Source organism: Oenanthe melanoleuca, chromosome 3, assembly GCF_029582105.1.
Source record: "Oenanthe melanoleuca isolate GR-GAL-2019-014 chromosome 3, OMel1.0, whole genome shotgun sequence".
NCBI lineage: Eukaryota > Metazoa > Chordata > Aves > Passeriformes > Muscicapidae > Oenanthe > Oenanthe melanoleuca.
In genome coordinates, this window is record NC_079336.1 from 41,012,872 (window position 1) to 41,030,739 (window position 17,868).

The 17,868-nt window shown below is 36.5% G+C and overlaps 1 protein-coding gene across 4 annotated transcripts in view; it reads right to left on the reverse strand.

Annotated features, from left to right (window-relative positions):
* Positions 1-830: 830 nt before the first annotated feature.
* The window catches only part of HACE1 (HECT domain and ankyrin repeat containing E3 ubiquitin protein ligase 1), a 48,053-nt gene continuing 31,015 nt past the window's right edge, over positions 831-17,868 (reverse strand). For all 4 annotated transcript variants that reach the window (XM_056487721.1, XM_056487720.1, XM_056487722.1 and 1 more), the window contains 6 exons: positions 13,659-13,855; positions 8,905-9,036; positions 8,107-8,205; positions 7,704-7,774; positions 2,180-2,293; positions 831-1,738 (listed from right to left, as the gene is read on the reverse strand). In XM_056487721.1, the coding sequence (XP_056343696.1) occupies positions 1,636-1,738; positions 2,180-2,293; positions 7,704-7,774; positions 8,107-8,205; positions 8,905-9,036; positions 13,659-13,855 (716 nt within the window). In that variant the 3' untranslated portion in view covers positions 831-1,635. The remainder of the gene's footprint in view (positions 1,739-2,179; positions 2,294-7,703; positions 7,775-8,106; positions 8,206-8,904; positions 9,037-13,658; positions 13,856-17,868) is intronic.

Consider the following 17,868-nt stretch of genomic DNA (forward strand, 5'->3'; position numbering starts at 1 on the left):
AGAGAGGTTATGTATGCTTTAGCTTAGAATAAATAAAATATGAAAAAAACCAGCACTAAGTAAGCAGCCTAAATCAGCTGGTGAATTTAGGCTACACATGTATTAGCACTTAGTATAGGAAAGCATCAAGAAATCAGTAGGAAACTTTCTGCTGTGGACCTGAACCTCAAAATTTGCCTGTTTGGTGGGTTTGCTATGACCAAATTAATTTGTGAACTATTCAGATCTGTAATATTCTTCTGTGATATTCTTCATATCATTTAAGCCTTGCAGACATAAATTTGATGCTCACCCTTTAGCATTTGGTACATTTTTGGATCAATTTTTTCTGGTCTAATCTCATCTGGACAGATCCAATTTGCATTCTCCAAGGCAAAAAGCATGACAAGCACAGATGACCAGAACAATTCACAAAGAAAAAAACACCCACAACTGAAAAAACACACCACCAACAAAAAAACATTCCCAGCCTGAACCAAAACAATAATGTAGGCCTACCCCAGGGTCCCTAGAAAAGCAGTTATGCAACAGCATCATAAACCCAAACATGTGCAGCTACTTATCAAATGTGCTGAGCTCTTGCTGTGTATTTTTGGATAAGTGTAACACATTCTAATTCTTTATAAATTTTGACACGAGATTCTATCATAATTTAGTCAGTTAACCTCCTAAGTTCAATTTACTTCCTTGTGCATTTTTTTATGTCCATCCACACACTTTGACTATGAGTCCTCAAATACTGGTTCCATGACAATTTAAATTATAGAATGATTAATAAAAATCTGGTAGAAAAAAAGAATAATCTGCCCACAGAGACACACACATTCCAATTCTGGTTAAAATATTAAAATTTAATTAATACCTTTTGAACGTACAATTATATCAAGGGAAGAGTAAAGGCATTCAAACAATGGATATAGATCTTAAACAATATTTACAAATTCTAAACTGCAAGTTAACTATAAAGTCACAAATACTTTAAATATTTAGTAGAATATAGTGTAAATTTTAATATAAACTAGATAAACTCAATCTGTTGGTTTTTTCCAGTCATAACAGTCTAATCTTTACATATTATACACATTAGAATACTAAAAAGTTATAAAATTTTCTTTCTGTTGCTATGCAAAGAAATGGAAAATACATCAGCTCTTACTGTACAATATTCCAATTGAACCTTCTGTAGTGGTCTGCAAAAATAAATGGCACTTTCACATGCAACAAGGCATAAAGTACAACTCTTTTCATTTGCAGTATTCCATCTGAGTGCAAAGTAAACTGCAATGCAAATGTCATTCAACCATGTAGCTGGAAATCAAATGTAAACCGTGGAAAGAGATTCTGAAAAACTTTCTCAGATTGAAGTAATAATGAAAAGCATGTAAACTGATTTCCACACAGATCTGTAATTTTAAAAAATGAAAATACAGCATATTGAAAAGTTTGTTACGATGGTATCAGAGCTACCTTGACAACACAATAATGAAGGAAAAGCTGATGGTGCTGTGCCAGTTCTGAAGCCCACCCCTGCCAAAGGGCTGCAGCATCTAAGATGCTTTCCAATTGACAGTTTCCAAAATTACTTCTGCCACTCAAAACTGCACATTAACAGTCAGATGGGTTTTCTAGACTTCATTATGCCATTGTGTAACCATAGCTTCCACAGTGCAATGCCACAAGAAGCCTGTCTTTCAGGATTTCTTTACTTGGATATTCAGGTAACTTGAGCATGTTGATACTGGGAAAAAAAAAAAAAAAAAAAAAGACACCACAGTTCAGCAAAAAACTCAATATTAAAAATTTGATTAAAACCCCTGAAGAGATCACATGTATGGAAGAAAACAAGCCTATGCAGACATACAGTACCACTGAGCATTTGAATATATTGTAGGAAATTAAGTTGTTTTTTCACTTCAGTAAGTTCTAATACAATAATTTAACTTTAATATTCCTTTATTAATTTAAATACCTTTTATTAGACAAATTTGAGTTTCAAACAATGAGCAAACAATGTAACATCATTTGGGACAAAACCCACCACTTTCATGTTGGAAAGCGAATACTGCAGAAACTTTAAAATTTTTGGACCTTTTAATATTCTAAAGAACTGTACTTTTGACTGTGACTGACATGAAAAAGCCCTGGTTTTAAGATATTTTAATGAGAATAGTTAACATACCATGTGCTTGACGTTGGTAAAAGATTTGCAGTATATGGTACAGCAGCAATAGTAAAATTTTGCAACCCACTGCCACCCATTATGTGGGCAAAGCCACCATGAGGCACCCTGGAACTGAGAAAATGTACAGAAATTAGAGCAGTGTGATAATGTTAAAAGGAAAAAAAAATGTAATCTTTACACTGAAAATATCTCTTACTTAGGATAATTTGACAGTTACTAATACTATTACCCAAGTTCCCTTTTTCTTGCTGATATCAAAATTCTCGTTGTTTAAAAGCTTTTAATTATAAGACTGGATAACACATCAGTCCACTTACAATATGCACCATATTGTTTGACTGACATTCAAGATCATTCTGCCTGCAAGAAGGACTCATTTCTATAACCAGTTTTTGTAGCAGAATGTTCATAGAATCAGAATATTCTGAGTTGGTAAGGACCCACAAGGATTGAAATCTGACTCCTAATGCTGTAGGGATCACACCACTTGCCTAAGAGCATTGTCCAAACCCTTCCTGAACTCTGTCAGGCTGGTACTGTGACCATTTCCCTGGGGAGCCTGTTCCAGTGCCCAATCACCTTCTGGGGGAAGAGCCTTTCCCTAACATCCAACCCAAACCTCCCTGATACGGCTTCACATCATTCCCTTGGGTCCTGCCTCTGGCGACCAGAGAAGAGATCAGTGCCTGCTGCTCCTCTTCCCCTCCTGAGGAAGCTGTAGACTGCAAGGTCTCCAAGGTCTCCCCTCAGACTTCTCATCTCCAGCCTGAACAGACTAAGTGACCCCAGCCACTCCTCATACAGCTTCCCCTCAAGGCCCTTCACCATCTTTACTGCCTCTGAATGCTTTCTAACAGATTTATATCCTTCTTATAGTGTGACATTATCTCAGTTAAGACAAACATGTCTATTTATGTTTAAAGTTTAAGCTACATCACAAAACAGTTTATTCTCTGATTACTATCTGTGGGACAAATGACCAAAGTGTCCTTGACATGTCTGTTCATTTACTACTTCAGACCAAATATTTCAAGTAACTAATAAAACCGTTACATCAGTCACACTATAGCCCAGTGACAAAGTGTAGCAAAACTACAACACACTAAAAAAATCACTAGCATCTTCAGGAATCCTATTTCACTAAATCATATTACTCTTTCTTTTTTTCTTTACCAACATATTATTTAAAGATTACTCCAGGTGTAAATGGGCAATAGCCCATTGTTCAGACACCCTCTCTGTCATTCTAAACTAACAAATAGAATAAAATTCAGATATTCAGATATTTTCATAATATCAACTTAAGGTGACATACACTACAAGATAACATCTTGCTAGCACAGCCTTTGCATCCAAAAAACCTCAAACCACCCCCCTCAAACTCCACTATAATGAAAGGATAAAGGAAATTGGATGCATTAGGAACAATGCCACCAAGTAGGGAGAGGGTGATTATCCTTTCTCTGTACTTGGGGAAAAATATCCAGCTCCCAATCCCCCACTATAGGAGTGACAGGGACAAAATCCAGCAAGCTGAGTGAAGGCCCACAAAGATTGTAAGGGATTGGAGCACCTGACACAAGACAAAAGCGAGCTGGGACTGTTCAGTCTGGAGAAGTGAAAGCTCAGAGCAATCTGATCAATGTGTATAAATACTTGAAGGAAGGGATAAGTAAGATGAAGCAGTGATCTCCAGTTAGGGTGTAAGAGGCAACGGGCACAAATTGAAGTCTAGGAAATTTCCATTTAAACATAAGGAACACTCTTATACTTTAAAGTGGTCAAACAAACTAGTACAAGTTGCCCAGAGAAGTTGAGAGGTCAGCATTCCAGGAGACAGTCAAAATCAGCCTGGATAAGATCTTGAGCATCCAGCTGTAGCTGACCCTGCTCTGAATACCATGTTGGACGAGAAAGTGAGATTGCTTCAGTTGGTTAGAGCATGGTACTAATAATGCCGAGGTTGATCCTTGTGTGAGCCATTCACTTGCTTTGGATCTGATAATCCTTGTGCACCTCTTCCAACTCAAGAATATTCTGTGAAAGTTAATCTCAAGAGGTCACTATTCTGTGATTTTGTAGCTAGCAAAGAAAGAATCTGATAAAACAAAATAAATCTTCCAAAAATATGTAACAGCTGTTAGAATTTGGGATTACAGGTACCTATACTAAAAGCAGTGCTCCCATATTCACCAAATCAAGTGACTGTAAAAGCCAGAAGCAAGTGTAACAGAAGACATGTTTCCACTCACAATGAAACTACCTGGCAAAAATGCAAAAGCATAATGGTTGCTGCCGCTGAATGTGAAGGAGCACAACTCACAGTAACACCTTCTAAACATATCTTTTAGAACAAGCTGTAGTATCCAACACATAAATCTGTATTACCTAGCTTAACAACAGCAATATTGAGCATATAGTTCTAACATTGCTACACAAAGTAACCACTATGGAGAGAAGTGCTGATTATTTGCAGCATATTATTTCTGACACAAATAGTATTGTGCTTACAGCAACATTTCAGAACAACAGTAAAAGATGGTACATCAGTACTCTTATACCACAGCTTTGGCTCACATTCCAATACAGTCCTGCCTCCCCTGCAACGACTTTTTCTCCCCTCTGATAAACATCCCACACTCAAATCAGCAACAAAACAGAGACCTAACTGCTGAAAATTTCTTTCAGTCCACTATTATCTAAAAGTTTTTTCAATGTAACTTATTATAATATTTTCCATAGAACAGGTCAAAATTGTAAAGCATGGTCAAGGCTTTGAACATTTAAAGGAAGAGATTGCTGCCAACCCGTGCCTCCAAGAATGAGTTTTCACTCTACGCAAACCACTGCCAATATAGTAAAGAAAACCTTCCAAATAGATGCAAAAAATACCACAATAGCTGTGAGCAAGAGCAGCAACACAATTTCATAGCTTTGGAAATTTCTAGTTTACATCTGAATCATGACTTCTTTACCTATTTTTCCACTGACAAGTTTTGCATAAATTTCCTTAGAATGAAAACACTGTAGAAGAGATTTTAAGCTTGTTTCTTTATGTTTTCTTACTCTTATGTGACAGTAGACACATACATCTTTCACATTTAACAACAACGCTGAATTTTTCTTAAAAGAGCATAAGCATATTGCTTATTGCTTAACCAAAACTCCAGTCCCCAAAGAAGTTCTATACAATCTTTGCAGCTGTAGAATACAAATAAAGTAGAATTTATCATTTAGAATCTATCCAGCTGTCAACACTTCCTTCTAACTGTTCACTAAAAAACTCATCAGAAGTTGCCAATGGAGAATTAACAATAAATTAGCCAAATACTATTCTAAATACCAAACAGATCAAAAGGGAGAAAACTAAAAGCTTCTAGAATTGGCAATATCATCTCAAGCAGCTGTTAGCTGAGAAAGAATAAATGGCATCGTAAGTGAACGTTCAGATCCCAAACATGGGCCACAAAAACATTTAAGCATTTTCTTGAGTGTGCTAAGACCTTCAAATACGTTCAAACTTCGCTCAAGACAATTACTATTAAAAGATGTCTCAAAATTGGTATTAATGACAAATAAAATGCTATCTCCACTGAAACTACCAAAGCAAAACTTCATAAGAGAAAGAGAGAAAGAGAAGACAAAAGGCGAAGTCTAAAAAATATTTAGAGATGTCAAAGAAACAATGAAAACATAATCATAAATCGACGTATTTTATTTAATTCACTAGATTAATTTCACAGTCTTTGATTGGAAAGAAAGAATAGTTCCACTTCACACACACCAGAAAAATCAAGTAAGTGAATGCACAGAAGAGATTAAAGAGAAATGGAGAGAAAAAAAGGCTTTTAAATGTAGCCAACCAACCAGTACCCATAGAAACAAATTCTTCACTAAGGCAAGAAAAATATCATTGTTTGAAATCAGGTATACTTTTAATGTAAAATTTTACTTAAGATACCAGCCTGACTACTGTACTAGGCTCTCAGAAAAGTCAGCATCTGAATCTTCCATTTAAAAGAAAATAGGACTGCCTATGGACTTATGTGCAAAAATGCCAGCTGCATATCACTATTAGAGGTAACTTTAAAAAGTTAAATATTTATGGAAAAATATATCTATTGCATTTCAAACTCTGAAGAAAAAACAAAGAGCTCCTCCTAGCTGATACAGAAGAAAAAAATCCTGAGCAGATTGGTTTTAAATTCAAGACCAGAGTTCTTAAAGCCACACCAAAAATTTCTTTCCTGCTAACAAGAAAATGGGTAAGAACAAGATAGATTTGGGACCAAAACAAATGATGCTGATGCACGTATTAATCAGACAGTGTAACTGTTTACTTGATAGAAAGCCTCCCTTAGAATCTAGTAGATTAGCCCAAATGCTGTGAAAATACTGAATTCCACTTCAGCATCATTTGGAATGTTTTAAGAAGCATTTGAAACATGAGCTTACATTTTAAAGATCTTTGGTTGCTGTCTAGATTTAGAAATAGACCAGTCCACTAAAAATGAAAGACCAGCAGTTGGCATGCCACATATGTGCAGTTACAACTTCAGAATCATTTCTTCAGAGGACAAAAAGATCAACATGCATACAACTAGCTTCTTAAATCATCCATGATCCCTAAAACCAAGGAAATTCATAATAAATCAAATGAAACTAATAGAATTTGGAGATCGGGCCATTTGATGATACATCTGTGACTGTGAAATTCCTTAATATAAAAGGTAGTTTTGATGATCCTAATTTTTATTTTACCATTGCTTAACCACAAAACTTATACACAAAAGGTGAACTACTCCTAGAATATTAAGGGAACAACAAACTAAGAAGATGGTGTGATCTCTGCCTGCTACCAGAAAAAGACTGGATTTCACAACTCAGGTGTCACATTTATGACTTTGTGAAATGTCCTTACCCACAAGCTCAGCAACTCACCCAGCTCACAGGGGCATTTATTGCTACAACATTCCCTCACTGCTCCCAAACCATAAGGGAAATAAAAGTGGCTTTCCCTAGAGAACTAATAGATTTAGGACAGAAAACCTTTATAAAGCAGACAGGCTTCCATAAAGTTACATCTTTACTTCTCTTGACACACTGAACTAATGTTAAATTCAACTCAGCTTGAGGAGAAGGATATTCTGTGTACACTGACTGAAGTGATACCTACTTATTTTATATATTACAGCCTCAGCTGATTACTGGAAAAGCCAAGAGTCACATAAATATGCAACAGAAGCAAGAATATAAAGCTCAGTTAAATTCACTATGGCTTTGTCAAGAACAGCCTGGACAGCAACAAAGGCCTCTTGCAAAGTACTCAAGTATAATAAATACATAATCAATCACCTTGCAGGCAACACAGCAGAAGTATTAACACACACTTCCTCTACTTTGATCAACCTATAGCAGTATGCAAAACAGCTTCTAGATGATCATTTATGGTCTCTCAAGTCTCCTGTTTTATTTCAGAGTACCTAGACAATGTATTTGTTCTTGCAGAAGAGGCTCTCACCTGCCAGTAACAAACTGTAATAGTAGCACTCTCTCTTCCTGAGATAGCTCTTCCACCACGTCCCAGAACCACTAAATGACAAAAAAGTTAGTTTGTATTTTCCATTAAACACTGGTAGCACTTGAAAATATGCTGATGAAACAACAAATATCTGAGTTAGCTACTTAAAATATGGAATTTTTTGTACCAAATTCATGCATATTTAAGTAATTTAATGTAGAAATACAATATTAAAAAACCTCCACAAATTTCAGCCAAAATAAGCTTTCACAAACACACACAGATAATGACAAAAAAAAAAAAAAAACCAAAAAAAAAAAAAACACAACACATCTTTTGGATTAAATAGGCTATATTTAAGAAAAAAAAAAAAAAAAAAAGAAAACCAAATAAATAATTTTACCTGAATAACTTGGTCCCCTCTCTCATAGCCACTGGTATATTCCGTATTTTTTAACCAGTCATTCACATCAATTTCTGGCATGCCAGACAACAAAAGCTCCTTCAGAAGAAGCACACAGGTTGTGATTAGTTCTCCTGCCTAACCACTTATTTCAAGATTAAAGAACAAATGTTTTAAGAAGTATAAAGCTTACAGTGCTGTTTCAGTTTATTGCAACTTTATGGAACCCACGACTAAATTTTAATACATGGAGATTCATGAATTCAGGCAACTTCACATAATCTGTTTAATTTAAGTATGCACTAGCAAGAGAGAATAATTATTGCCAAAGAACCTAAAAGAATAAATCTCTGAGTCTTGACATAACTTCAGAGAAAATTTGAGATTTGTTGATTACAGAAGCTGAAACCACCAAAAAATTTACCAGAATTTCACTCTGTGACTCAAAAAAAAGTAAAGACAATAGCATCTCCTTACTCTTAAAGGATTTCTGTCCTCCTCAAGGAAAATATGCAAAGACTTAAAGGCCACAACATGCTGATTCCATACTGAAATTACAATTTAAGACATTTATTTCTGCCATGTTAAGTTTCAGGAAGATGGTAATCCTGAGTAATTAGAAAAAGCAGGAATACACATCATGAGATCCTCACTGTTAGATGCCCAGGAAGCAAAGCCCATGTGAAAGCTACAAAATCTTTATTTTGTGGTCACTGAGTTTTACTTCTACATCATTTACACTGCTGATGAAGTATGCTGAAAAAAAGTGTATAAAAATACATATGCATTTCTGCTTACCAGTTCATATTCATCAAAAAGTTGGATCAAAGATGGTGGAATGAACATATGGAAGCCTTGTAAAAAGGCATTTATCTGAGGCTGAATGGCTCTTGTCATTCTGAGTTCTGTCACAAGCTGGACATACTCAGCCTGCAACGCAGAAAACAATATTAAGATCGACCCCAGAAAAACCACACAGTGCTCAAACTCACTCAAATACAAATGCAGTCCTCATTGCATCACAAATCTCCTCCACTGTAAGGCAGTAAGAGTCCCTTTGCATTTTTCATGTGGAAGCAACCTAAAATAAGCCCCTTCTGCTCTTCCACATTCCTTCCTAAGACAATTTCAAAACAGAAGTGCTTGAATTGTTACATAAGCCAGTCAAAAAACAGGGACTCAGACTAAGACAAAGGAAGTAAATAAAACTTAATTTATTATGCCCACATCTAATACAACCTCCATTAAACTCAACTAATGGAATAAACACATCAATGTTTATAGGCAAAAAACACTATTTAAGCAAGCTCACATTACTCAGGAAAAAGGGCTAACTTCTGAAAGAATATCTGTGAGCCAAAAAGCTTCCTTGCTTTCCCCCCCTGTCTCTGGAATCCTAAAATAATACAAAATAAAGCCTGCAGAGGTAATTAGTCTTAAGAATTTCATTTTTTTTAAGAAAGTCTTGAAAAATCTCCTTAATTTTTAAAAAAGAAAAACACCAGAAAACAATTTCTACCATAGCCAGAGAATAGACTATAACAGGCTTTAGAGATCTGTGGGCTCCATTTCCTTTAAAAGATGCCAGTCAGGAAAGGAATCCACCAGAACTTTGCTTTTGTTGAGAACACAAAAGCCTAGGAGGTGTTAATGGAAGAAGTCTTTTAGAAGGAGACAAGTGCCTTTTAGAAGGGAAAAGTGCCTACATTTAAATTCTACAAACATGTCTCATCTACCCCGACCAAATTACAGAAGTTTAATAAAGTTTCTTTACTCAAGAAAAGAGTTTTCTACATGAAAACAAAATTCATTCCTAGATTATTTAAAGTACTCTGTTTAAAGAAATGCTTTGACTTCGTAATCATGACTTTTGATAAGAAAATCATGAAATGTATCTCCCAATTAAATCATCTCAACTATAACTTCCTTCAAGAAAAAATCTTATGAAAACACTACTTTGATTTTTTATTTAAAAATACTTCAAACCAAACTTTTAGGTTCTGAACCTGCTAAAAGCAACCAAGCATTTCTTCTTTTCTCCCTTTCAGAAAAACAGAATGAAGTATGAAACATTTCAAAACAGAAGAATATTTTTTAAAGGCAGCTCCTTACATTCACAGCTGTACAGAGGGGTTGTTTGCTTTGCAGTTGAAAAATACTTTTAAATGCATTATCACCATTTTATAGGATTGAGAGAACAATTAATTTGTGAAGCACTCTGAAGAAGAGGAATGTGACCTAATAGTATCTTCAACTGCAGTACTGCTCCCAAAAACCTAGTTTCAATGTAGTAATCTCCCCAGGTTGCTTCTATTATCAGTGGAGCTGAAGATACCTCCCTTCTCTGAGGACTGAGAGGCAGCCAAAGGAGATTAACTGCACTAGACAAAAGACAATCTGTGAATACAGAAGAAATCAGAAATTTTTACAATATCAAGATTCAAAATACTGGCTGTCTCCAATGATCAGAAATGCATGTTTTACATCTCTTAAACTGTTCTTATGTAATTTGGGCTACTCAGAAAAACAGTGTTGTGGAAAGAAAAATTCACAATCTTACTTTCAAAAATCAACTTAAAAAAATTACTTATTTTATGCATGACAAAATACTACATTGAACACTTTAATTATGAGAGAAAGCATCTGCTGCACTTTAGGTGCAACAAGAAATGTTTAAAATAGCCTGGAACTGCCAGGCATCCTGGCTATCAGCAAAGGCACATGATGAAAGACCTGTAGCACAGAATTTACATAATACATGTCAGTAAACAACCTGATCAATTTGTTTTGCTTTCTGTGCACTTCATTTACATTTTATTCCCCTCTGAAGCCTTAGGAGCACATTACAAACCAGAAATATCTACATCACTTCAGATCTACATATGCATTCCTACACAGCACATAAAGTTATGATGAAGCCTTCTTTAAGGAAGGGAGATTTGATTGAATACACATTAGACAGGCATCACAAATATAATGACAAAGTCTAGTTTAGTTCAGGGGTTGTTCTATATTTTACTTTGAGGTAAATAAAGCAGAGATCATGCTTCCTCGATTTCACAGTCTCATATACTGTGAGACAAGGATCAATGGTTATGATGATTTTCAGATTCAGAGAGCAGCTCCATTTTAAAGCTGCCTGGGAAAAAAAAAAACTACTATTTTACTGCCAGACAGAATGGCCAGCTCACAGACAGGTTCTGGGGGGACAAAGAAAGCCATAGGATTGTGGAGACCTGCTCCATTCTTTAATACAAAAATAGTCAAACTTTGACTAGGCCTAATTTTATTTTTTTCCTAAAAAGTAGAAATCTGCAAAATGATACACAGCAAAGAGCAAAGATAAATTCAGGACAAAGGCTGACTTTTTCCCTTTCAAGTCTCTCCATTACCATGACAAAAGGCATTTGAACCAAGCTATAACTGTATTTCAGCTGGGTTACATGGACACAGCAATTGCAAGACATGAATTTTTGCATCATCTAATTGTCCCACAACCATTCACCTATTACACAGTCAATATAAAAAAAGAAAATTACCCCATTCCGAGAAAATACATTTTACAAATAGCTCTTACTACTAGTGCATTTATTCTGTTTCAGCTTTCAATAAAAGAAAGGGACCGTTTGTGTGGTTTCTGTGCAGGGAGGGGCAAGGGTATGTTTGGTTTTGGCACAGGGAATTTTTTTGTGTATGTGTTTGTTGTTTGGGCTTTTTAAGGGATAAAGACTCATTCATAATTTAATTGTAACAGGTAATCTGCTAGTGTGCATACACTGCAAATTCTTTTAGAAGCTAAATTTTCTTCTCCCAGAGGTGTAATAAATACAATGAGTTTTAAACAGTGATCTATTATTCCTTGGGTAAGGCAGAAAAAAAAATATCACTTGCAGGAGAAAGAGATTTTTTTTATTGAAGTAGACACATTCCCATTTAAACTGACAAAACAGCTAAGCTAAAACATACTGCAAAACTATGTCAAATTAAACAAAAATGAAAAAAATCCCCCCAAAACCACTAACATACACATCTCCACCTTTCAACAACTTGGCCAAGAGCTTTGCCAGTGAACAAAACAGTGCCATCTTAGAGATGTTTTTTGAGTTCACATTTTGCAACTTCAAATTTCAAAGCTACCACCAGAGTCACCTCTTTCTTATCACCTTTCAAAGCTACACAAACTCTAGTCCCCTCCTGCCATGCTGATGAAGGCTTGATGAGATAGAACAAAGGCATCTCCCCCACACATTTTCAATCACCTTTTCAGACTGTGCCCCAGCTGTCAAGTTAAGAGAGCAAATTAAGCTGCTACTGGGTAGTACCCCCATGTGGGCAAACATCTAATTTTATGCTAAAATTTTGTTTATTGAAAAGTCTTAAATAGTTGTTATGAAACTACAATTTATGTTAAATGCATCTTTTTTTATATACTGAGAAGCTAAGACTGACCAGATACAAGAATCAACATCTTTGCTTTCTCCACCAACATAAAGAAATTAAGCATCCACTACCTTCACAATCAGACTTGTTTTGCCACCTGTGTTCTTTCACAAACGACTGTATTGCAAGAATCAGTGCAGAATCAGGCTAATAATACATATTCCTGCTACTGGAATGACACTCTGCCTTAATGACAATGAGCATTAAGGCTACAAGAATCCAGTGCCAATTGCTCCACCAAAAATTGCAATGTCCTTGCAGCAAAGGCTGACACCAAGTGGCTGTTCCCCAGTGCAGCAGCTGTAGACACTACTCCTGAAGCCAAATACTCACTGAGCACAGAGAACAGGCTCAGCCAGCCCAACACAAATAAAAATCAGAACACAGTAGGACCAAGAGTCAACATCACAAAAAACTGCAGGTCTACTCGTTGCACTCCTGCAGTTACTCAGAACTGTTTAGTCAGTAACTGCAGGATTCATTTAGATTCAATGTTTATTACAATTTCTAGACAACTTTCAAAATCTAGCCGTGTTTTCCCATATTTCTTTTTTTTTAATTAATGCTGCAGAAGAAGTGGGGGCTTTTCAACCTGTTACTATTAAAGTAAATTTTAAAAGTAGATTGTTTCCCATACACATCAAGTGACTTGCAAATGCTAAAAAAGCTTCCTGCAGATTTTTACTCTATCCATTATCTGCATGTTAATTAGAGCAATCCAGTGCTATAGACTGGCCTAGCAGGCAGCACACTTTACAACATTACCTATAATTTTATGTTTAGCAATTGCTACTGTTCTACATTCTTGGTTTTTATACCCAAGACATAATTCTAGTACTATCTGTAACCTTTAAAATAAAGGTTTAAATCGATCTTCTTTCACTTCCACAGGTCTGTCAGAAAGAAGAACCTCTAATCTGAACTCTTCCAAAGATTTTAAGCAGTACTATTTACATAACATGCTAATCGAGAAAAGGGGGAAAGTGCTGGCAACTGTAATTTTTTCATATTTTCTTCAAAACAGGTATACCATTCATCCTTCCAGTTATTCAGAAAGTCAGTCTGATGGTTTTTCCTATACTGCCATCTTCTAAATAAACCTGTATACTCACCTTGTTTTCTTGTGTAACAAGTATACTTGCACCCCCTGGCTTCAATGGCACTTCTTCCATTGCTCCAAACACATCGGTCTCAACAGAGAAGGTCAGCTCTAAACCCAGATCACTGATATCATTATCTAAAATCCACTGCAAGTTCTTTGCATACTCTGGATCAATGGATGCTACATCCTGATAATTAACAGGTATGCCTAGGAAAAAAAAAAACAAATGAAAAGACAAAACTGCTCAAATAAATAGGATAAAGCAAAAAGGGTTCTGACTTAATACATGGTAAAAGATTGCCCTCTAGAGAGAAACCAGAATAATGCAGTAATAGGAAAAGGGAGAATAAGAGGCACTGTTGCTAACTACAGCAGAACTGCATACTCTGTATTTTTAAAATACTACGGAATCAAGTTTCCTCTGTATGTTTTTCCTCCTAGAGAAGCAAATGACATACCACTCAGGCAAAACCAATTTGCACAATTTTAGTTCACTAATGGATTTCAGTAAAAGCATGCATTCATTCTGAACACAAAACGTTAAAGGTTTCCTAAAAAGTCTTAAAGTTTTCTACCTAAATTTTAGAAATGCGAATACTGTATTTCTCTATAAAAGTATCTTTTCCCCCAGAGCATTACTTAGGGGGCGGGAGAGAAATTATTATTATTATTATTATTATAGGAATTTTACATTTCAAAGTGAACTTGTGAGTAATTTAGAATCATTAAAAGGAGAGTTGCTAGAAATCTGACTTCTATCCAGGTACAGAAAGGGCCTATTTACAAACCCTTTCAGAGGCATGGCACTCAAGAACACTTGAGCAAATGGGCCCAGAACAAAGTGACCCTAGTTTAGGCAAGGCAGCTACCCTCTTCACAGGAAAGCAGACTTCAATTATATTAATTCTGGCATGATAGATGCTTCAACTGCACTAAGACAGATAGAATATCTGGGAAAAGGATTTTCCCAGGAGGGCAGGGGATGAGAGAAGCAGTAGCTTAAGAGAAAAGCAAGTTATTGGCAAGCACTGTCCTTCCTTCACCATCTTCCATGCATTGTGCAGTGTCATAAGGGTGCCCGTTAGTAGAAGCCTTAGCACAGTATGGATTGTGGATGCAGAGAAACAAAAATTCAAAGGTTAGAAGCCACTGCAAAACATCCAAGTGTAAAAAATGTTATCGTATTCCCTGGAAGAGCTGACAAGTGCTGAAATGGTGTGTACACAGCTATAAGGCATTGTTTTTCAAACAAAATCAAGCAACACTCCAGTTTAAGAGAGGGACAGATAACTTACTAATTAAATATCACTGTCATCTCTCTCAAAACAAAAAATCTAACAGCTGTCTAGTAGCTTCCAGAGGACTTTCACTTTTGTCAACTAGCAAGCATATGTGCATTTGATACACAAAACGTGGGAATAATGATGTCTCTGAGGGATATATGTAAAATGTGTGAAAACAAGACTAAAAAGCAGGAATCAGAGACTCCTTTAGAGAAGAAACTCAACAAGTGTTGAGAGTACATTCATAGTCAGCATGTTGTGAGACCAAAGCACTAAGCTCAGTCATTTGGTTGACAGATATTTTACCTGTGAATAGACTCAAGCAGGCAGTTATAAAAAAATTCCATCAGATTTATCATGACAAAATTTGAATCCCACAAAATACTATGTATCTTTCTCTTGTATACCCTTGAGGACCCTGTAGTTTGAAAAGGAAGAGAAATCTATCTTAGCATAATTGTGAGAAGCAGGTATTTCTGTGCAACACAGAACTTCAAAGAGATACTACAGGTAAGCTCCGAGACAAGCTTATTAATTATTTAAGGCTTTAAGGCCTCCAGTTCAAAATACACTGACCCAGAAATTAATTTTCACTTTTGTTTGCACCATTTCAAGGACTAGTTTCTATTATAGAGTAGAATATAAGAGTAGATAGAACAGTTAAGAATTTGTCCCCTATCTTTGTAAGCTGGAGGTGGAAGTTTCCTTTACAAAATGGAAAGTACCTGTATCTACAAAGAAATACAAAGTAACTGGAAAACATCACTTGAGAAACCATCTGCTCCTCCCCTGCTTAAGCAGAAGGATAAGAAGTGTGAAAAAAAAAAAAACAAAAAAAAAAAACCTAAGAGGTCTTACTGACTTCTGACTGTATTTCTCCCTGTGCTACATATGGAATAGAGTGCAACCTTAATAAACATGCATACCTATGGAACAATGTTTGGTTTCACAGCACACACACACACACAAAATCATGCACACTGCATATCTAATACCTTATAAAGCACATTAGGTGTGTGTTGGCTGAGTCATCACGTAAGTTGATGGTCTTTCCTCACCTATCAAATATTGTTGCAGGAATATTTCAACTCATCACAGTGGAAAAAGATAATGCACTCACCTGAGTCTCAAAGAAATGTATGAACATTTGTTCATACAAATTTCAGCTTCTAATTAAGGCATTTACACATCATGTCTGCTGACTGAAAACAGGATGCCTCTCTGAAAGAGATTCACAGTGTTCCTCAGATTCAAAAGGGCTTCACACACAACTGGTAGTTTCAGTGGCATCAACAGATGGATACATTTTCTCTACAGGAAACAAGGATCTCAGTGCAAGGTGAGAAACCAAAGGAATGGGAAACAGTCTCAGACTGCAAGAGATTTCATACTCCTTTGCTTGAGGCCTGACAAGTAGCTGAAGGGAATTTCTATGTCTGTAACCAAATAACTTGCATTTGGCATGAATAAGAGCTAGCAAAAATAAAACAGATCCACTTAGGAGAACCCACTGCTGTGAAACTCTGATTCCTTGAACAAGAAGATAGGAGATGTGCAAAGCTGATGGAAAAGGCCTTGGAAAGGTTTAAATAAATCACAGTGACTGAGACAGAAAAAGCAACTACTTGGAGAAATAGGGGTTTAATTTTTCCAGTTCTTTGTCTCTGATAAGTAATAAGAAGCGATTAAAAAAAATATATATATTTTTGACCTTAAACAAGTTGAATGTGTATAAACCTCTAGAAAGTTCCAGGATGCCTGTAAAACAGAATCTTGGAATGACAAGACCTTACTAAGAACAGTTAGACCTTATTAACAGAGACTAATGACAGCTGCTTGGTTTGAATAGTTATTCTATAAGTAATAGGTCATCTTCTCAAATCAGAAACCAACAAATCAAGCATATTAACACAAGCCAAAACTAGTAAAAAAATCATCCACAGTCATTTCCAAAAGAGGTAACAAGAACAACATTTCACTATTCTCAAGGTAACACTGAACAGCAGAAAAATAAGATTTTCTTTTTTGTGAATACATCAAAAGGAAATTAGCCTGTGAGTGCTATTCACAGCAATGAAGGCAGCATGGCCAGAAGGTCAAAGGTGATGATTCTGCCCCGCTACCTCGCACTCATATGACCCCATCTGGAGTACTGCATCCAGCTCTGGGGCCCCAACATAAGGACACAGACCTGTTGGAGCAAGTCCAGATGAGGCTACAATGATGATCAGATGGCTGGAGCACCTCACCTATGAAGACTGAAGGCTGAGACAGTTGGACTTGTTTCAGCCTGGAGAAAATAAGCCTCCAGGGAGACCTTCAAGCAGCCTTCCAGTACCAGAAGGTGGCCTACAATACAGCAGGAGAGGGACTTTTTACACGGGCAAGTAGTGACAGGACAAGAGGGAATGGTTTAAATCTGAAAGACAATAAATTCAGATTAAACATTAGGAAGAATTTCTTTACTGTGGGAGTGATGAGGCACTGGAATAGGTTGCCCAGAGAAGCTGTGGATGCCCCATCCCTGGAAGTGTTCCAAGACCAAACTGTACAGGGCTTTGAGCAACCTGGTCTAGAGGAAGGTGTCCCTGCCCAAGGTATCTGAGATCCCTTCAACCCCAAATCACTCATGATTCTTCTACTCACTCTTGATGTCAGAGGCCAAGGCTTAAGTCAGCACCAAACTGTGGCAGGCCATGATGCATTAGACTTTCCTGTGTGAAGATCAGTAACTAGGAGAGCCTGATGAAGCACTGCCAACATGATGCTGCTGCAAACTGGCAGTGCTCCACTGGCCCCTGCCCAGCATAGTCACTCTCCTGCCACAGAAAGCAGTACTGGGGGACAGAAGTAAAATACACTCCTCTGTGAAGATCTTCACAAAAATGACTGAGCCTGCACTTTCAAGGAACTGCAAGTATTCTCCGAACACTTTCA